Source organism: Ovis aries, chromosome 3 (genome assembly GCF_016772045.2).
Source record: "Ovis aries strain OAR_USU_Benz2616 breed Rambouillet chromosome 3, ARS-UI_Ramb_v3.0, whole genome shotgun sequence".
In the NCBI taxonomy this organism is placed as follows: domain Eukaryota; kingdom Metazoa; phylum Chordata; class Mammalia; order Artiodactyla; family Bovidae; genus Ovis; species Ovis aries.
Window position 1 is genome coordinate 151,230,800 of NC_056056.1, and position 19,288 is coordinate 151,250,087.

Here is a 19,288-nt window from a genome sequence, read left to right on the forward strand (position 1 = left end):
AAACATAGATGGGTCTATTTAACTCTAAAGTCCATGTTTGAGTTGAATTTACTCAAGCCGAGTTGAAGTTACTGCTCGTAACTTGCTGCTGGATTAAGGCATGTCCAAATCATTGTTCATTTAAAAGGCTAACTAAAGACACAACTGGTACCTTTACAAGTTATTCTTACTGAATTTTAAATCGTTTTTTCTCTATGAATTAGTACTTTATTATATTTCAGATGTCTGATATGTACCCATGTACTCTTCCTAATAATACTAGAAAGAGCTACCACTCTGCCCCGGCGTCATTGTGAGGATTAACTAAGCTAATATACGCACGGCTTTAAGCACCCAGTAAGATCCCTATATGTGAGCTATTTACAGCAGTGCTGTGCTGCGCTTAGTCACTCAGTCATGTCCAACTCTTTGTGATCCTATGGACTATAGCCTGCCAGGCTCCTCTGTCCATGGGGATTCTCCAGGCAAAAATGGGTTGCCATGTCCTCCTCCCACGATCTTCCAAACCCAGGGACTGAACCCTGGTCTCCCACATTGTAGGCAGATTCTTAACTGTCTGAGCCACCAGGGATGCCCAAGAATACTGGAGTGGGTAGCCTATCCCTTCTCCAGGGGAACTTCCCCAATCCAGGAATTGAACCGGGGTCTCTTGCATTACAGGTGGATTCTACACCAGCTGAGCTACCAGAGAAGCCCCGTAACAGCGATACTTACACCTAATAAACACTGGCCAGGTGCTGGACACACACTCTCTCAGACACTTACAGCAACCTAATCATGTGGGTACCATGACCCCCATTTCATAATGAGAGTGGGACAGAGATCTCCCACAACTCGCTGAGGCAGCAGCAGAACTGCAGCTGCATGCCTGGACCTGCCCAACCTCAAAGTCCAGGTTCCCTCCTCTGCTCGGAGCCCAACTAAGCAGCCAGGAAGTTCCGTCTGGGCAGGAGAACACAGGTCAGGTCACCAGGGTACCAGTGCTTGCCTCCCTCAACAGGGGTAATTTTCCTGTGGGACAGAGGACCTTCTCAAGGATGTTAATTATAACCATAATAAAACAGGCTTCATTTTCAATTATGAGCTATCTTCAAGTGCACTGGCTCCCACATGCCAGCATTTCCTTACTCCTCAGCCTTTCTTTTAAGTGGTCAAGGTCTGTTAAAGATATTTATATGAGAGGAACGGCAAATTTAAAGAAATTCTTCAGTGAATCCTTTTGTAAATTAGGAAAAAAAAAAAAAAACAGGAGCAAGCTATATTCAACATCTCCAACTCCTCTAATTCTGCACTTTCTTCCAGTCGGCTTCCACCTGGACATTCTGAAGTTCTTGTCAAAATCATTGGTGCCTGCACCTCACCAAGCCCTTCCTCAACTGCCTGAACCTGACCTGGCAGCAGCCTTGGACACAGCTGACTCCCCTCCTCCTCACTTGGTTTCTACACCCTCTCCTCCTTGCTTCCACCTCAACTGCTCCTTTGCTGCCCCTTCCGCCTGGCTCCTGTCATCTCTGCAAACTCTAAACGCTGAAGTGACCCAGGACTTGATCTGTAAACACCATTTTTTCCTCTTCCTGTGTGCTTAGTAATGTCAGCCAGACTCACTGCTTCAAACCACATCTACACACCACCAAATCTCTCCAGAATCCCTCCGGCCAAGACCTCGATCTTGAACTCTCTGACTTGTTTCACCCCAAACTGAGCACCTGGTCTTCCTCCCCACCTCCACACCGCCTTCGGGCTGTCCTATTTCAGTCCTTGGCAACTGTACGCCACCAGGGGCTCAGGCTCAAAGCTGGGTGAGTCAACCTTCTTTCCTCTCTCATTCTCCACATCCAATCTGCCTGCAAAACCTGCTGGCTCTACTTGGAAATACATCCAGAGTCCAATCACTTCTCACTGCGCCCACAGTGACTCTCCCGGTACCAAAGCAGTGCAGCTTCTAACTTAGCATACTGCAGCAGCAGCAGATGGCTTCCTTCATCTCTTGCCCCTTTCAATGCCGTAGTTCTCAACTGGGAGTGATTCTGTCGTCTGGGCAAGGACACGGTTTTGGTTTTCATAATTGGGGAAAAGGGTGCTACTGCTATCTGGTGAGTGGAGGCCAGAAATGCTGCTAAACATCCTCCAAGGGACAGGACAGGCCTCTGCAACAAAGAACTGTCTGGATCAAAAGGTCAGTAGCACTGAGGTTGAAAATCCTTGCCTTGCCTGTTCTCAACACAATAGCCCAGAGGGATCCTACTAAAACAGACATAAAATCATGTCATGCCCTGCTCAATGGCTTCACCTCTCATGTAAAAGCTCTGCTCAGTTTGACCCCCTATTACTCTGAGTCCTCCTAAAGCCACCCTGTGCTCCCCCTGCTCCAGCCACACAGGTTTCTTGTTCCTTCCAGTCTCTCGCCTGCTGTTCCCCGTGCCTGGCAATGCTATCCATCCCACTCTGCGTGGAACAACCTCACTTCCTTCAGGTCTTTACTCAAAAGTATCCGTTTTGCTGAGGCCTTCCTGTCTACCTTGTGTAAAACTTTACCCTGTCCCCAATATTCCAGCACCCCGTCCCTGCTTCATCTCTTTCTCATCACTTGACACTATCTAACCCTGCATACGCACATTTCATTCCTTATTTATAGCCTTTCTCCCCAGAACTTAAGCCTGTGAGAGCAGAGATTTTTGTCTCTTCAGTTCACTGTATCTTCAATGCCTGACATACAGTAGATACTCAGTATGTGAATATTTACTAAGTCAAGGAATGGTTTACAGTGGGCGTTCAGTTAATATTTGTTGAATGAATGAATGGATGTTCTTAGTTAGGACACATACTTGGATGCCTTGATCTGGCAGCACAAGTCCTGGCTAGACCACCCAGGTTCAAACCTGGACACCATACTCCAAGTGAGTTATTCAACCCCTCTGCACCTCCACTTCCTCTTCTGCAGAACAAAGACAGAATTTATTTCACTGAGCTGCTATAAAAACTAAATGTTAATACACAGAAGGTGTTTCAAACAGCGCCTGGCACAGAAGAAACATTAAGTGTTGCTTTTGTTTTTTTAAATTATTACTATTAGAACTGTTATTTATTGACAGCTGTCAAATGTGCTGTTTTATACTTTGTGGACAGCTCAGTGTTCACTCAATATAGGGGAAATGCTAAAAATGGGCAGCTGAGTTTGATTAAGATCTTCAAGTCATGACTTCACTTCTTAATGTGAAGTAATATTGAGAAAAGCAGGCACACCCAGCCAGACAAGTACAAAAATAAACTCACAAGCCAGAGTGACTGGTCTGAAATTACTGTTACTTAGATTAACCACTCCTTTGTATTATTATTAAACTATCAATAACTGAAAAGTGATGGGAAACCTAAATATTCACCTCAGTATTCACTCAACAAATGTTTATGTGCAAGGACTGGCGCTCTGCATTAATTCTGATACGGGAAAAGCTCACCTATTCCTTAAGAAAATTCAAAAGCATTTATGATACAGAAAGCTGACCCATCTCCCCAGTTCACAGTTTGTTAAATCTCCATAAAGACTAAAAATAACCCAATCTACTCAATTTAGGCCATGCAATAGTAAGTGTGAGACTCAAATAAAGAAATCAGGGTGACAGAGTTTTGGAGAATATAAAAGACTATACATTTGTGAATTGTTAGAAAAAGGATACGTGACTGGTGAAGTGTTCCCAATGATCCAATAAATCGACAAGTTCACCATGAAAGCTATTACTCCAGAGAGCAGGACCATCAGCTACAAATAAACCAAAAGAATCATTAATGAAAAGCAGCTGCAAATCATTACAATCATCAAGTGAAAATATACTTCATCAGGAACTTCTGTCAACCATTAAAAACCAAGACCTTTTTTTTTGGCCACACTGCAGTGCCTGGTGGGATCCTAGTTCCCCGATCAGGGTACCGAAACCGGGACCCTGCAGTGGAAGCGTGGAGTCCAAACCACTGGGCTGCCAGGGAATTTCCCAAAATAAGATTTTTAAAAAGAGATAATCAAGTTCAGAGAAAGCAAGAACTGAGCGTAAAAAAGCAGAATGAGTAGTATTTGAAACTGCAATTTTGTCTACAAAATGCAATGGAAAATTCTTCAACAATATGCTGACTCTGAATGTAAACTGCCAGGTTAGTTTTTCTTATCTATCCAGTGAAAAATTATTTTGTAATAATTTATTACAAAAGTAATAATATATTCATCATGGAAAAATTAGAAAATAAAGATGAGCAAAAAAGAACATAACGGATTTTTTTCCTTCTACTTTCACCGAGATGTAATTGACACACAGCACTGTGTAAGTTTCAGGTGTACAGCATCATGATTTGACCTACACACATTACGAAATAGGATTCCCTTGTAGCTCAGTTGGTAAAGAATCTGCCCGCCATGCAAGAGACCCATGTTCGATTCCTGGGTGGGAAAGATCCCCTGGAGAAGCAAATGGCAACCCGTATTCTCGCCTGGAGAATCCATGGACAGAGGAGCCTGGCAGGCTACAGTCCATGGGGTCGCAACTGTTGGACACGACTGAGCAACTAAACCATAAACCAACCAACCATTATGGAATGGCTACCAGGGCAAGAATAGAGAACATCTACCATCCACACGTATATAAAATTAAACATACAGGGAAAAGTATTTTTCCCTGTGAAGAGAACGCATAAGGAATTCTTATGATCCCAACCACTCAGCACAGTTAATACATTGGCATATATCCTTTCACACCTTTTTTCCTTTGAATTGCTCATTTTATTCTTATTTAAATTGAATCAGTAAGCATTCATTCGATACCCACAAAACTAGCCCAGGCCTTATAAGGAACACAATGGGTTCTTGCCCTCAAAGATTTCAGAAACCACTCAAGGACATCATAAAAATCTTTATAATATAATCACAGCTTATACTTACATAGTGCTGACTAAGCAACAAGAATTGTTCTAAATATATTACATGTACTAACTCATTTAATTGTTGCAAACAGCCATGAGAGAATAAAATATTTTCCCTTTTCACAGACAAGAAAATAGCACAAAGAGGTCAAGTAACTTGCCTAAGACACACAGTTAGTAAGTGGAAGGGCCAAGATCTAAACACAGGGCAGTCTGATTCTGGAGTCTCTGCTCCCAACTGGCTCTGCTGTGCTACCTCTTAACCAAATGAAGCTTCCCCAGTGGCTCAGCAGTAAAGAATCTGCCTGCAATGCAGGAGGCTTGCACGAGATGTGGGTTCGATCCCTGGATCAGGAAGAGTCCCTGGAGAAGGAAATGATAACACGCTCCAGCATTCTTGCCTGACAGTTCCCACGGACAGTCCATGGTGTCAGAAAGAGTCAGACACAACTGAGCGACTAAACGACAGTGCAATACAAGACGCACAGCTCAGGCAAGAAGAGAAAATCAGTCTTGAGCTCTAACCTCATTAACAGGCAAGCAGAGAGCAGGTTCTACAGGCTCCTCTAGACAGGAGATGTCCTTTTGGGCTGGAATAGCAAGAAAAGTCTTTGGATTTCAAATGCATGTTTAGATTAGAAAAAGAAATAACAGGGGCAGGAAACAGTATGGGTCAAAGCAGAGGAACGGAAGCCGAGGTGTGTGCGTGGGACACGGGTAAACCTGCTTGGCTGAGGATGGGAGACCATGGGCTGTCCCACTGTAGACACGCATGACAGTCTGTCCACACTTATCCCACAATTTCATGTTAAAAGTTAGAAAACAAGTCAGACAGAGAAAGAAATATCATATATCGCTGATACGCGGCATCTTTAAAAAAAAAAAGATACAAATGAACTTTTGTATAAAACAGAAACAGACTCACAGACTTAGAGAACACACTCATGGTTACTAGGGGTGAAGGGTGGGGAGGAGGGATAGCCAGGGAGTTTGGGATGGACATGTACCCACTGCTATATTGAAGATGGATGGCCAACAAGGATTTACTGTAGAGTGCAGAGAATTCTGCTCAATATTCTGAAACAACTAATTGGGAAAAGAATTTGAAAAACAACAGATACATGTAAATGTATAACTGAATCACTCTGTTATATACCTGAAAATAACATAACACTGTTAATCAACTATATGCTAATATAAAATAAAAAATTTAAAAAAGGTTACAAAACCATTATCTACTGCTGAAATAGAATTTAGAGAAAATATTAGTTACAATTTGAATTATTAAGGAGTTTAAATTCCAAAGAAAACATGTCATATTTGAAGACTCTTTCTGTCCCATATGGGTTTTCTCAGTTTTTAAATCAGTGCAGTTGTAACTAGACCAGGGGAGTTGGATTTGCTGTCTTTTAATTAGAAACAGTAATACCTTACTTTCTTTTTTTAAACAACAGTGAGGCTCACTAAATTTTTAACTAAGAGAAATTTGCCCCTTAAAGATTTTAAAAACTGTTTCTAGGAATGTATCATTGTTAATTTTACAGTTTACAGTATGTCACAAGCCTGTTTCCTGACGACCTTCACATCATTAAAAACACAATTACACTTTGAGACAATGATGCCCTCTAGAGACAATGAAGGTGATTCTCCCTTATTCAGCAGTCTCAGACTGCCGTGCTCTTGTTTTTTTGACCTTTATTTATGGTCTTTCTGCTGAGGTCCTCATTTTCAAATGTCAGAGGACCAGTCACATAAAGCCTCTCCCCTCCTAGTCTAAGGTACCCAAACTACAGTAGTTTGATAAATTACCACCACCTACAAAACAGACATGCCCATGCCCTGCGTTAAATGTATGGGAAGCAGAAGTTCCTTTCCTAAGTAGGGGGGCTATACTTTCTAACTTTATTAAAACAATGTCCCCAGAGTACAGACCCCTTTGATCTGACAATTCCATTCTAAGACTCTATTTCACAGAATAAAAAGGCCCAGTTCGTAAGGCCACATGTACAAGTCTGTTTACACAATACTGTTTATGGTAGTTAAGAACTGTAACTATTATACCGTCATCAAAAGAATGATGTGAAGATATTTTTATGAGACACTGTTAAGTGAGAAAAGCAAGATACAGAAAATCATAAGGCCCTGCTAACACAGCAGGGTCCCAATAAAGCCTTGCTTGAATTTCTAAAAAAAGAAAATTTGTGTAATAGGATCCCACTTTTGTAAAAGAAACAAGTGTATAGTTTAAGTATACATATGTGTATGTATGCTTGGGCATGTTGTATGCGTTTATATGAGGGTATGTACAGCACAGAGAAAAATATGCAAGAACAAACACTAGAATATTAACATGACTGACTTTAAGGAGAAGGAGTGGGGTAATGGGATGATGAAGTGTGTATGGGTAGCGGGGCTGGGGAAAAGGAACCCAGGATAAAAACAGCGTAAGTAATATGGTTACATATATATGAAATTAAATATACACACAACGTGCATTTATCTTTGGATTCAAAAAGATCCATGAAATGATCATTACCAAAGTAGTAAAGGTGATTATCCTAGTGTGGCAGGATTCACGAGGACTTTCACTTTATAATTTTATGTATGTTCAAAAATATATATAATATGAACTACGCATATTATTATAATAAAATCAACAAAGCTATATTTTCATTATAAAAAAATAAATGCCCCAAATATTTGTGGGCTACACAGCTTGGCACCACTGTGGAAGGTGACTGCAGCCACAGTGGAAAAGCCAATGGTTTTCCCAGTAGTCATGAACGGATGTGAGAGCTGCACCATGAAGAAGGCTGAGCACTGAAGAACTGGTGCTTTCAAACTGTGGTGCTGGAGAAGACTCTTGGGAGTCCCCTGGCCAACAAGGAGATCAAACCAGTCAATCCTAAAGGACATCGACCCTGAATATTCATTGGAAGGACTGATGCTGAGGCTGAAGCTTCAATACTTCGGTCACCAGATGATGTGAAGGGCCGATGTGATGCTGGGAAAGACTGAAGGCAGGAGGAGAAAGGAGAGACAAAGGATGAGGTGGTTGGATGGCATCACTGACTCAATGGACTTGAGTTTGAGCCAGCTCCAGCAGATAGTGAAGGACAGGGAAACCTGGCGTGCTGCAGTCCACGGGGTCGCAAAGAGTCAGACACAACTGAGCGACTGGACAAATAGGCTTGCTTAGCATAGTAACCAGGCATCGGAAGACCTGAATTTTAGCCCTGGTTTTACCACTGACTAGCTGTTGCACCCTAAGCGAGTCCCTTAATCTTTCTCTGCCTCAGTTTCTTCATCTAAAGAATAATCTCTGGGCTTCCCTGGTGGCTCAGTGGTAAAGAATCCGCCTGCCAATGCGCAAGAACAGGTTCAATCCTTGGTCCGGGAAGATCCCACAGGACTCGGAGCAACTAAGCCCATGCACAGCTACTGAGCCTGTGTTCTAGAGACCGAGAGCCCCAACTCCTGAGCCCACAGGCCACGACTACCGAAGCCGCACACCCCAGAGCCCGCCTCCACAATAAGAGAAGCCGCCGCAATGAGAAGCCTGCGCACCGCAACTGGAGATGAGCCCCTGCCTGTCGCAGCTAGAGAAAAGCCTGCGTGGCAACAAAGACCCTGAACAGCCCCAAATAACTAACTAAATAATTAAATTTTAAAGAAAGGAATAATCTTACCTTGCCTCCCTTAAAGTGTGATTTTAAAGATTAAATGTGAGAATGGATCCGAGCTAGCACTCTGAAAACTAAAAATTGCATTAGTAATTATTACTGTCTTGTTTCTTAGACACCCACCCAAACAATTAGAACTTACCAGAGCAGAGACTGACCAGGGACCAAATATTCCTCCTTCTGCGAACACTGGCTCAAAGAAGGGCACAGCGATCAGCAACATGGCAGACGACATCGGGGCCTGGTAGTACAGCAGCTGCATCGAGTTTACTTGCAGTTCATGCTGTTTGGCTCCTACCCACTGAAATTCAGAAGAGAGAACAAGTTAGGTAGCAAAAACTGTGGTACTCAACAAAGAAAAGATGCAATTTTGGCCACAAACACGGGAATGAGGGGCAGGGCTTAGGGAAGAGGAAATGCCTAAGATATCAAAGATCAATAATATATATATGTATATCTTGTAAGCTCCTTGGATAAAAGGAGTTTTCTATATTCCATGTCTGATAATTGATTTTCTTACTATTAAAGGAGGAAAAAAAAATCCTCTCTTCCCTCCAGATCCTAGTAAATGTGGAAAATCAATGCATAGGTATCAGAGATCTTGGGAAAAGTAGGCAGGTATGGATATTTATAAGCAGGAATAAGCAGGCTAATCTTCACAAGCAGGATAAGAAGGAACACAGATGCACTGTCAGACTTCATTTCTTTCTAAAAATGGCCCCCAAAATGAAGACTGGGAGGCAGGGCGGACTCTTAACTGGAGACGAACAGAAACCTCATTTATCCCAGGTGGCCACCAACGTGTGTGGTCAGAAAGGGGTATGTGAGAGCTTTTCGTTAACTTCAGAAAACTCGATCAGTGGCAGAGTAGAAGGAACCTCCCTCTCTATGGCTGACTTTTCTGTGAATAATCCCCCCTAATAAACTATAGATAATCACAACCCCTAAAAAGGCTATGCTTAGAACAGACACTCCACAGCCTCAAACCCTTTCAGTTCTCAAAATGCTTCAGAAATATAACTGAAAAGAGGTTTTAAAGAAAGTTTGATAGGACTGTCTGAATATAATACCTAGCAAGAACAGCCAGGCTTTTTTGAATAACTGCTCCTACATAATTCTTTTTCCTGTAGGTCCGGGTATCCTGTTACATAAATGCTAAGTCTACAGAAATTCACCAAGACAAAAATAGAAGAGCAGGAAATGTGAAGCATTATCCTGCCAGCCTTACTAAGAGTCTGCTGTGAACATGAAGGACAAAGAGTTGATTCTTTTGCTTGGGACACCACAGTGAGCGAAAATGAAGGCAGAGGGTGTACGCACAGCCCTGCGTGGCCTTAGCAGCCTCTATGGGCAGCTGCGGGTCTGACACGAGATACCAGGCCTGGAATGGTGGTGACTCTCAGGCCTCCACTTGCCCTCACTGCAGTGCAGCCTGGCTTCTGCTTGTCACCCTTCTCATGAAACTGCTCCCCGACAGGGCACCTTCACCTCCAGCGGCCACACTGATGGACTGCCCTCGGCCCCCTTCCAGCTGGAGCCCTCTGCAGAACCTGCAACGGCTCTTGGAAGAACTTGACCTCTGGTTTGTGCTGCTTTCTCACTCACCTCTTCCTTCCCTACTATCTGTAAGGGAGATGTCTGGCTTTCCTCTTTTACCTCCCCAACTTATCTTTTCCTATCCGCTGACATCTAGAGCTCTGACCTTCTTCCTTGAGCATCCTTTAAGTCACTCCTTTAACAGCTTACTGATCATTTCACTTAGATCATCTGCAGGGGCTTATTTAGGATTAAGCTGATTACTTTTTTCCCCAAATGAGCTCCTCCTGTGTTGCTCCAATAATTAATGATATAGTCTCCTCCAAGGATCAGACTCATTTTCAGTAGGGTCTGCACTCTCACATTCAGTTGGGTCTTACTAATTCTTTCTCCAAAAGGTGTCTGGAGTTTGATTTTTCCTTTCCATGTCCAGAACCACTGTCCTTGTTCATGTCTTTCCTGTCTTCCCCTTAAACCATGGAGCACTTCTGACTGCTCTGCCTGTCAACCTGTCTTCCCTCTTACTCATTCTTCACTGCCGCCAGAAGTTTCTAGAACACAGGGAATGATCAACTCACTGCCCTCTCTGAACTCCTGTCCTGGTGCCTGCAAGATAAAGGGCACACTTCCTCCACATGATACTCAAGACTCTGAAATCTGGTCTCACCCACCCCTCAGCCTTGTCTTTCCACCAAGCAACTACAGTCCAGTCTCACCAAAAAGAACCAACTTCTCCAAAAATGCTCTGTATTTTCACACATCATTGCAAAGAAAGACCTCTGCTATATTACTCTGCTAAGCAAATTCCTATGCGTTCTTCAATTTGAACTTTCCCATAAAGCCTTACCTCACCACCACCTCCTAGCAGAATTGTCTCTCTGTGGTGTTCCTCAGAACTTTCCTCATACCCTGAGCTATACTACCTGTGATCAGCTTTCTCCATGCATTTCTTCGATACTGGATTATAGCTGCTTTTCATCTCTGTATCAAGGCTGAGTATAAAGCAGAAGAAATGTCTGCTGAATGGAGGAAAGACTCAATCATCTTTCTACAACTAAATCTAACAGCTCTTAATTCATCTTAACTCATTCAGCTCTTAACTCATCTCTTAATTCCTTTCAGTGCCCTAGTAGTATGAGAAGAAATAACTTGGAAATTATACAAGGATACAATAGGAAAATACAACTTGCCTTAAAATGAATTTTCTGGGGAATATATCTATTCTGTAACCATACTTTTACCATTTACCAATAATCAAAAACTTTGCCCATAATTTAGTCTAGTCTACAATCATTCCTTGGTCAATCTCATTTCAAACATCTACCTGAGAGATACAGAATTCTTTGATTCCAATCTATATCAATTTTGAAACTTGTCTGAACAAAAATGGTCATATTGGCGTGGCCAGTGAGTACTGTGAGTACTCTGAATTGAAGTTATACGTAAAGGATACAAGAAATTCTAACGTTCAACAAATAAAATTTCCTGCTCTAACAAATAATTCATACTGAATCAAAAAAGTCCATTTAACAAAAAAGATAAATAGTATCTAATGAAAAATTTAAACTCATTGAAGTATGCCCAAATGCAGTTTTCTTAAAGCACAAACCTGAGCTTCCTCTGATTTCTCTCTGTAGTAAAAGAATATCTTGGGGCTAAGTGACAAGACTGAGTGGGTGCTCCTGCCTTTCATGTCACTGCTCTCTTTTATTTAAACTGCTTCTCTGCCACTAAGAAGTTTATTCAACCCCAGAATTTTCACATAACAATGTTTCTGAACTAACCAGTACTAGAAAATGCTAAGGCTGCATTATTAAATTCCTAACATTCATAATTAAAATGCCTTAGTATACAACTAGTGGATGCTTGTGAACAAAGTCAAATTGATCCCACATTTGGCTCTGATTCCCCATGCAGGCATACCCAGAATTTTCAGTCCAAGGTTTTCAGTATAGAGAAAATACTGTTTCACTGTACCCTTCGTCATTCATTATTCTTTTCCCCACTATATAAGAAACAAAAAATACTTGTTGAGATTTCACGGTAATGAAGTAAATAAATCCATGAACAAGTTTTCAGGCAAGGCATCAGGCTAGCGCAAGAAGTGAAATACCCATTGCTATAATATACTAACAGAGACAAATGATTAGAATATACAAGCTGTAACAGCGGTATATCTTTTGAGGCAAAGATTTATAAATCTGAAATTTTCCTTTCCTGTTCAGTTTTTTGGATCTGTATTTACTCCTTCACAGTAACATCATAATTAAAGAGTAAATGATAAATACCACAAAACCCATGAACACAATCCTCAAGTAAAAAAGTCTTATTACTATTTTGTAAGGATTTCCCAAAACACATTATACCATCATCTGAAACTCAGACTGTAAAGTGTGGGTATCATACACTTACAAACAGGTAGGGAGATACTTGGTGAACACCCTACACCCACATTTCTGTCTCCTTTCTTCTCTTCAACTTGAGTCAGACAATTTATGCAATTATGCTTTCTTCCCAACAGTCTATTGTCTCTATACTGTATTGCCTAAACCTTGGGGCACAGCTTCAAAATTTATGAAACCTGCTAAAAGGCACATAAAGAAAAAAAAAAAATTACCAACCACTTGATAAAGGGATGTAACTAAAACACCAAGAGCAGCAAACACCGTTCCAAGGAAATTAAACTTCACATCGTAATAAGAATTTAGGATTACACCTAAAGTTATAGGAATCTGTAAAGAAAAAGAAGTAAATGTTGTTCAGATTAAATTTATGAGACATAAAATTAGCATTCCTTTCACAGTGTCTTACAAGGTTAACCATAAAAATGTCACAGGAAACAATGAACCTCTACAAACATTCTTCCATGTGAAAAAAAAAGAACTGTTAATCCTACTTCCTCAAAGTTGAATGAAATAATTCTATATTTTTGTTCACATTTACTTTTATTTAAAATTCTGGGTAAAATAATGAGTCGATGCATTGCACTTCGCGTGAAAATACCACATGCAAACACATCAGAGTAAATGGACTACAAAACTAGTGTCTAAACATAGAAATACAAGGGTATAACCAAAAAAAGCATTAAGATTTTAAGTTCTGTAAGTTATGAAGTACTAAAATTATTTTAGCCCATCTTTTTTTTATGTAAAGACTATGAAACCTCTGCAGTATGTCAACGCAAACATATCCTGAGAGACATTTAACGTTTATCATAAAGTCAGTTTGAGATTTTCCACTTAATCCGATACAGATTTGCATCACTCAATACAGCTTTCTTTCTTACTCAGAAATCACAGCATAAGGATTTTCCATCAAACAGTAGTTATGAAAACTCACACAAGTACACTCTACTGTGCTGAAAGCCCAACAGAGCGCCAAGATGGCTTTTTTTCACCTTTCCCAAAGAAGCGTGAAGTTCACAAATGACTCAAGTGTGGATTTTACTATCACGGGAAAGAGGATGGCGCAAGGTTACGCAAACTTGCCGGGGGAGAAAGCTGGTCCAGGTGAGTTGTTAGAGGCGCACCTCACCCGGCTGAAGCTACTCACCAGCGTGAGCCGTATTTTGGTGGAGAAGGTTTTCTTGTAGCAGAGGGTCTGGATGACTATGATTACCGGCGTGGTCATGGCCTTGGCCAGCTGATAGGTGCCTATGGTGTTATTCTGCAAAGATAAGTTGGTGAAGACCACGAAGCCACAGAAGCTGAGGGCCAGGAGGAGGAGCTTGGAAGGCGGCAGACTTTTGGGGGCAAAGATGTCCAGCTTCTGGCAGACGTACAAGCCCAGCCAAGTGACCACGAAGTGAACCAGGGTCAGGCTCATGTTGGGGAAGCCGTAGTGGACATAGATCCATTTGTTAAGGAATACGATGCAGATGGACACCAGTAGATTGAGTAGGAGCCCGGCCGCGATGCGCCCGTTGCCCCGTACTCGATCCGCCAGCGATGCCATGACTCGCGTAGCCAGGGGCCGTCAGCCTCGGAAAGGGGCGCCCGGCCTGTCCCCGGCTGCCCTCTCCCTCCTCCTCGGCCGCCGCGTTCTCGCAGCCGCCGGCTTCACGGTCCGGCTGCGGAGAGACATTCGACCTTCGGGTCCCAGCAGAGTAGCAACCTCAGGCAAGCACACATGCTCTGCCGCCGCCCATTCAGTCTGCGACTACGCGGCAACACGTCCCGCGCGCCCCGCCCCCTTTCATCCGTGGTCACGTGGCTCAGGGCACCCGCGCTTCCGCCCTCGAACAGTTAGCGGAGCAGCTAACCTGCGCAGGCGCGTGGCGCTCTGGCTGAGGCGAGCCGAGTCCTTCTTGCCGTACCACCTGAGTTAGCTAAACCCGGCTATCCCAATCTGGGACCCCTTTCTTGTTGGACATTTCCTGTGTGTTGTTTTGATCGACTTGTTAGCTACTGTTAGTTCTGAGCAAATTTAGCCCTTATGAGACAGGGGAAAGCATTACTTCTTGAAAGCATATTTTAAAACATTTTACTTATAAAATCTAAACATACGCAAGAGTAGACTGTACGATGAACCTACGTATATGCTCATCGTAGGCACTATTCAGATTTTTTTTTTAAGTTTGGCTTTTCATTGTTCTAGAAAAATGTCCATTTTATTTAGACTTTCTAATGTATTTCGTCAGAACTGTGCATATCTTTTACCATATTTTTAATTTATTTCATCTGTTGTTACATCACTTTATTTATTCTAAACATGCATTTGAGTTTTCTTTGTCCTTTGATTAGTCTTGTGGGTAGCTATTTTACTGGCCTTTTCGAAAATTCTGATTTTGCTTCCTAACTTTTTTCATTCTTTCTCTCCTGATTTATTCAATAGAAAGTTTAATTCATTTATTTTTATTTAAAAATAAAAAGATGTAAAACTGTGAGTTTCCTCTTTTAGAATACCTTTGCACACAGTCTTCAGGACAATGTAATATTCTCATTTTCCTTAATTCTTTAGTTTGATTGACAGTTTTCATTTCCTCTTTGAATTGAGAATTATTCAAATATCGAGCACCTGTTTTGTCCCAGGCACTGTATTTGGTACTTGGGAGATACTGGTAAGTAAAGCCAGACAAAACCCCTTCTCATAGATGTCAGTGACAGAAGACATACAATTATAAACCACAACAAATGAAACTGTCTGAAGAAGTACAAAATATGATTCTATGAATGCATACTAAGAGAGCCTGATCTAACTTGGGGAGGAAGTCATCCCCCAAGGAAATGATTCAAATTAAGATGAGAAGTTAATTAGGGAAAGTCTGAAATCTGGCTTTCCTAACAGGGTCTTCCTGATTACACTTTTCTTCCTGTCATGTCACCACACTCTACGAATTCTTACAAGAATTGTGTGCCTTTTCAATTGTAGGTTCACACTGCCATCCTCTCTTCCAGTTTCGATCTGCAGAACTCAGCAGTGATTTACTATTTACCTCATTTGCTCCCCAGTTAAGAACCTAGCCTTGGATAACCTGTCTTCTTTTAGTCTACTCAATTCACTGTTTCCTTGTGATAACAGATTTAGACTGATAATCTTAACATGATTGATAAATTTTATTTTTATCACTCCTCTATTTCTCTTAGAATATTTGAAGTTAAAATATGAACTCTGAAATTTGGGTTAAAATATAAAAATATTTAATAGATTACAACTGCCTTCATTCAAGGCATCCAAGACCCTAACCTCAATTTCTGACATTCACCCAGTTAGTTGCCCATTGTTTCAGAACTTTTGCACATCTCCAGGCTGATGTAGTTGGGTAAGTGGTTTTCTCTACCTTCTTCACCAAAGCACAGGAGCCCTAATCCTTACTAGTCCTGAAACGTGATTATTATCCTTAGTCTCATTGACAGATGTTGGAATAGAGGTAATGAATGTTATCTTGCAGCTAGAATAGATGAGTTCTGTTCAGTTCAGTCCCTCAGTCGTGTCTGACCCTTTGCAACTCCATGAATCGCAGCACGCCAGGCCTCCCTGTCCATCACCAACTCCCGAGGTTCACCCAAACTCATGTCCATCGAGTCGGTGATGCCATCCAGCCGTCTCATCCTCTGTCATCCCCTTCTCCTCCTGCCTGCAATCCCTCCCAGCATCAGAGTCTTTTCCAGTGAGTCAACTCTTCACATGAGGTGGCCAAACTATTGGAGTTCCAGCTTCAGCATCAGTCCTTCTGGTGAACACCCAGGATTGATCTCCTTTAGGACAGACTGGTTTAATTTCCTTGCAGTCCAAGGGACTCTCAAGAGTCTTCCCGAACACCACAGTGCAAAAGCATCAATTCTTCGGCACTCAGCTTTCTGCACAGTCCAACTCTCACATCCATACATGACCACTGGAAACACCATCTCCTTGACTAGATGGACGTTTGTTGGCAAAGTAATGTCTCTGCTTTTCAATATGCTGTCTAGGTTGGTCATAACTTTTCTTCCAAGGAGTAAGCGTCTTTCAATTTCATGGCTGCAATCACCATCTGCAGTGATTCTGGAGCCCCCCAAAATAAAGTCTGACACTGTTTCCACTGTTTCCCCATCTATTTCCCATGAAGTGATGGGACCAGATGCCATGATCTTAGATTTCTGAATGTTGAGCTTTAAGCCAACTTTTCCACTGTCTTCATTCACTTTCAAGAGGCTTTTTAGTTCCTCTTTACTTTCTGCCATAATAAGGGCGGTGTCATCTGCATATCTGAGGTGATTGATATTTCTCCCGGCAATCTTGATTCCAGCTTGTGCTTCTTCCAGCCCAGCGTTTCTCATGATGTACTCTGCACATAAGTTAAATAAGCAGGGTGACAATATATAGCCTTGACATACTCCTTTTCCTATTTGGAACCAGTCTGTTGTTCCATGTCCAGTTCTAACTGTTGCTTCCTGACCTGCATATAGGTTTCTCAAGAGGCAGGTCAGGTGGTCTGGTGTTTCCATCTCTTTCAGAATTTTCCAGTTTCTTGTGATCCACACAGTCAAAGTCTTTGGCATACTCAATAAAGCAGAAATAGGTGTTTTTCTGGAACTCTCTTGCTTTTTCCATGATCCAGTGGATGTTGGCAATTTGATCTCTGGTTCCTCTGCCTTTTCTAAAACCAGCTTGAATATCTGGAAGTTCACGGTACACGTATTGCTGAAGCCTGGCATGGAGAATTTTGAGCATTACTTTACTAGCGTTTGAGATGAGTGCAACTGTGTGGTACTTTGAGCATTCTTTGGCATTGCCTTTCTTTGGGACTGAATAGATTCAAACCCAAATTTCTATGGCTTCCAGCCCATTTCCCCTCCTTTTCATTATGAAAAATTCCAAATATATGCAAAATTAAAATAGTATGGCGAACCTTCCTGTACCCATCTCCTGCTTCAGTAACTGCCATTTTTGTTTCTAGTATTCCCACCCCATTTAATTTTTAAACAGCCAATTTAAATTCCCTCAAATGCACAAATCATATATTATAGTTTTTGACACTTGGATACACTTTGTAATCCACACCTCTCTAAAGGTATAGAACTTTTCCATCACCACAGAAATTCCCTAGAAAATCCCCACCCCACACCAAAGAGGAAATCACTATTCTAATATTTCTTCACCTTAGAATAGTTTTTGACTATTTTAGAACTTCATATAAATTATCATATAGTATTTACTATTTGTGGCTAGGTTTTGCTGAATAGATCAATTCTTTCCTTTTCACATTGCTGAGTAGTATGCCTTTGTTTAGTCATTAGACATTTGGGTTCCCAGTCTGAGGCTATTATAAATAATGCTGCTATGTATATTTTCTACAGGTCTTTTTGTGGAATTTATTTTCATTTCTCTAATGTAAATATGTAGGCATGAAATTTCTAGGTTAAAGAGTAGGTGATTATAATAGTCAAAACGTTCCCCCAAAGACTACCCATTTTACTGTGTCCAAGTCAGATATTCCACATCTTTTCACACGTTTGGTTGTTAGTCTTTTTGATTTTAACCATTCTGATGGAGGTATAGTGATATCTCATGGTTTTAATCTGTGTTCACCACTGAGCATTTTTCATGGGTACACTGGTTAGGTATTTGTCCTCCTTTAAGAATCATCTGTTCTAGTACTTTTTTTTTTGTCTTTGTATTATTAAATGACCTAAATCAAATCCCTTGTGATTAAACAGTAGAGTGACAAATAGATTTAAGAGACTAGATCTGATAGACAGAGTGCCTGATGAACTATAGACGGAGGTTCGTGACATTGTACAGGAGACAGGGATCAAGACCATCCCCATGGAAAAGAAACGCAAAAAAGCAAAATGACTCTCTGAGGAGGCCTTACAAATAGCTGTGAAAAGAAGAGAGGCAAAAGCAAAGGAGAAAAGGAAAGATATAAGAATCTGAATGCAGAGTTCCAAAGAATAGCAATGAGATATGAAAGCCTTCCTCAGTGATCAATGCAAAGATATAGAGGATATCAACAGAATGGGAAAGACTAGAGATCTCTTCAAGAAAATCAGAGATATGAAGGGAACATCTCATGCAAAGATGGGCTTGATAAAGGACAGAAATGGTCTGGACCTAACAGAAGCAGAAGATATTAAGAAGAGGTGGCAAGAATACACAGAAGAACTGTACAAAAAAAGATCTTCATGACCCAGATAATCGTGATGATGTGATCACTCACCTATACCCAGACTCCTGGAATGTGAAGTCAAGTGGGCCTTAGAAAGCATCACTACAAACAAAGCTAGTGGAGGTGATGGAATTCCAGTGGAGCTATTTCAAAGCCTGAAAAGTGATGCTTTGAAAGTGCTGCACTCAATATGCCAGCACATTTGGAAAACTCAGCAGTGGCCACAGGACTGGAAAAGGTCAGTTTTCATTCCAATCCCAAAGAAAGGCAATGCCAAAGAAAGCTCAAACTACTGCACAGTTGCGCTCATCTCACACGCTAGTAAAGTAATGCTCAAAATTCTCCAAGCCAGGCTTCAGCAATACATGAACCTTGAACTTCCAGATATTCAAGCTGGTTTTAGAAAAGGCAGAGGAACCAGAGATCAAACTGCCAACATCTGCTGGATCATGGAAAAGCAAGAGAGCTCCAGAAAAACATCTATTTCTGCTTTATTGACTATGCCAAAGTCTTTGACTGTGTGGATCACAAGAAACTGTGGAAAATTCTGAAAGAGATGGGAATACCAGACCAC

General features: G+C 41.5%; 1 protein-coding gene across 2 annotated transcripts in view; it reads right to left on the minus strand.

Moving 5' to 3' along the window:
• Nucleotides 1–14,291, minus strand: part of SLC35E3 (solute carrier family 35 member E3) — a 33,336-nt gene extending 19,045 nt beyond the window's left edge. The window contains exons 1-4 of one of the 2 annotated variants that reach the window (XM_004006481.6): nt 13,677–14,291; nt 12,746–12,856; nt 8,731–8,889; nt 3,675–3,757 (exon numbers count right to left, since the gene is read on the minus strand). In XM_004006481.6, the coding sequence (XP_004006530.3) occupies nt 3,675–3,757; nt 8,731–8,889; nt 12,746–12,856; nt 13,677–14,078 (755 nt within the window). In that variant the 5' untranslated portion in view covers nt 14,079–14,291. The remainder of the gene's footprint in view (nt 1–3,674; nt 3,758–8,730; nt 8,890–12,745; nt 12,857–13,676) is intronic. The other variant, XM_015094762.4, reaches the window with a different exon arrangement.
• Between the last annotated feature and the right edge of the window lie 4,997 nt (nt 14,292–19,288).